The following is a 2,500-nucleotide window of genomic DNA, read 5'->3' as shown; positions in this document are numbered from 1 at the left end:
CCCCACCAACTGCACCCTCAAGTTCCTCAGGATCCTCATCTTCAGTACTTTGAACTGGGACACTAAGCTGCTGAGCGGTAGAATGTGTTTGTGGCACATTTTCTGTTCTCTGATCTGCCTCGTTTGTTGGAGGCTAGAACAAAACACATCTAATTATCTTTTGAACACCACTATAAGGAAATGTTCACTATATGATATTTATGCAATGTGTGGTTCCAGAAAATATCCATACCCCCACCACGGAAGACATTTTGATTTGCACCCCCCCTCCCCCCAGGATTTTCCGTTCCAGGGGGGTCTTTGATGACCCCCCTCCACTCAGGAATTTCCAGAATTTTTTTACTCATAAAAACGAAAACGAAAGTGAATTAGTTACGTAATTGCGGTAGAATTTTATTACAACAGTGTAAACATTAAGGTTGACTTTTAGAAAAATATAACGCTTTGTTAAGCTCATTATCCAGCTAAACTTTTAGCTTGTGCGCTATCAACTTTGCAAAGCTTAAACATTTGGGTTGCACGTCGACTGTTTCACGTTTTTGTGCGAACTTCGATGAGAACATTTCACTCGCTTAAACAACTTCGCAAACCATAATAAAACAGAAACTTACAAGGTTCCTTTGTCTACACATTTTGTCAGTTTCTTCAGGTTGATTCTTTAATATTTAGGGACCACACATGTTGACGCGGTAGGTTTCGTGAACGTTGTCACAAAGGCGATTGTTTTACGAAGAATATTATTGAGGCCAAAATAATCCATCATATTTGTAAACTTAGATCTGGCAATTTATGTGCAGTCTTCAAATTTACTGACTCTCCAGCAGTCCTTCTCGCCGGTAAATGACACACAGCCTCACTGTTGCTTGCCTTTGAGCCACGGATGGAATCGAGAGGGCGACTGTTATTGTTTTTGGCGCGATTTACTTCCTCCAATGAGTAGTCAAACTCCTGTTTTAGAATTTCCAGTTTGACATAACGAACTGAACCTCAACAATCGTTTCCCGAGGCCGCAATAAATATTGCGTTTACTCAAAGAAGAGAAAAACTTGACTCCCGGTTCCTGTCCGTGGTCTAAATGCCACCCACAAAAAAGAAAATGTCGTTGCATGCAAGCGTTGAGATGGTGGGAACTTGCGTCTTATCGCATTTTGAATGAGCTACTACCCCCAGTAAAACATAAATCCTATCAAAAATGTGTTTACAGCATGTGAAGGTAGCGAAAAGTGATACTCAAGTGAACGGAAGTGTTGGTTGGACGAAAAAGAGACAAAGCTGGAAGTCTGGGGCCGAGACTCCAGTTGAGACCGCCATTTTGAATGTTTTGAATCCGTCCCAAATGAAAGACACATTGTTCTTAGCTTCGGGAGATTGTAGCGCTAGCTAACTCAGAGAAAAACGGGAACATTGAAGCTAATAGTATTAACTTTATCTCAAAACTGACTTTTGTTTCAAAACATCGTCCGATAGTGTGTTTTGTGCTTCAGATCGATCGTATGTTGCTTTCAATGTTTTGTATGTGGTTCGTGACCCTTTGGAAAAGTAGTTTCCCACGAAACCCCCCTACTCCTTGGAAATTACTGCCCTTTAACCCCCCCTCTCCCTCGGAATTTCCAATGGTCTTCCGTGGTGGGGGTATGGATATTTTCTGGAACCACACAATTCAAATCTAGTATCAAGCAAACCCTAAGTTAGCAGTTAATGCACAACATACACTGTTCCTCTATTACATGTAGCATACAGGCAACTCTACTTCGGCTCAGAGGTGTCTTTTATTACCTGGTAATGACCAATCAAGTCTCTCAGCTGCTTCAGCCTATCTCTTACATCCTGCAGTTTTCTGTTTCAATAAGGTATGACAATTAAAATTATTGATCAACAATTTTCACTCCAGCTAAGGTAGGGAAGCAAGCTAAATAATTAATTATATGTGACCTTTCACGCGAAAAGGGGGCTTATGGATTTCATAGTGAACCGTGAAATAAATTTCACGGTCACGGCCCGTGAATTTAATATTTCACGCCGTGAAATTGAAATTTCACGGCGTGTTCACTATTGCTCCAATTCTTTTCACTATGCTGAGTGAAAAAGTTCACGGCGTGAAATTGAAGACCGTGAAAATAATGAAGTCACGTCGTGGACTCACTCATGTTCACGCCGTGAAATTATGTTGCTACGCCATCCAGAATAACAGGAAAATTTCGTGGTCTGGTTTTGGAATTAAAATTGCGGTAAACAAGGAAATCGAATAATGGTATTTATATCTTCTCTTGTGTGAAAAGTTTTAAGTTTGTATGGGGCGCCGTTTCGTTAATTTCGGCGAAATCGAAGTTGGTACGATTATTTTGCTTTGTTGATGGCACGACGATCTATAATTTGGATGAAAATGTTTCATGACGATACTGACACGAATTACGCTAGCGAGCAAAACAGTTTATTTATTACAGTTTCTCCAATAGCATAAACAATCAAATACACTGAAAAATATCAGTGTAGGAGGAGA

At 40.3% G+C, this 2,500-nt stretch overlaps 1 protein-coding gene across 6 annotated transcripts in view; it reads right to left on the bottom strand.

Annotated features, from left to right (window-relative positions):
• LOC138015389 (pericentriolar material 1 protein-like) overlaps nt 1–2,500 on the bottom strand; it is a 48,058-nt gene that overhangs the window by 32,164 nt on the left and 13,394 nt on the right. For all 6 annotated transcript variants that reach the window (XM_068862411.1, XM_068862414.1, XM_068862415.1 and 3 more), the window contains exons 17-18: nt 1,777–1,837; nt 1–133 (exon numbers count right to left, since the gene is read on the bottom strand). The exon at nt 1–133 is cut by the window's left edge and continues 88 nt beyond it. In XM_068862411.1, the coding sequence (XP_068718512.1) occupies nt 1–133; nt 1,777–1,837 (194 nt within the window). The remainder of the gene's footprint in view (nt 134–1,776; nt 1,838–2,500) is intronic.

The sequence above is a fragment of the Montipora capricornis genome, chromosome 9 (genome assembly GCF_036669925.1).
Source record: "Montipora capricornis isolate CH-2021 chromosome 9, ASM3666992v2, whole genome shotgun sequence".
NCBI classification, from domain to species: Eukaryota; Metazoa; Cnidaria; class Anthozoa; order Scleractinia; family Acroporidae; genus Montipora; species Montipora capricornis.
The sequence above is the reverse complement of the archived record's forward strand: the minus strand, read 5'-3'. Positions and strand labels throughout refer to the sequence as shown.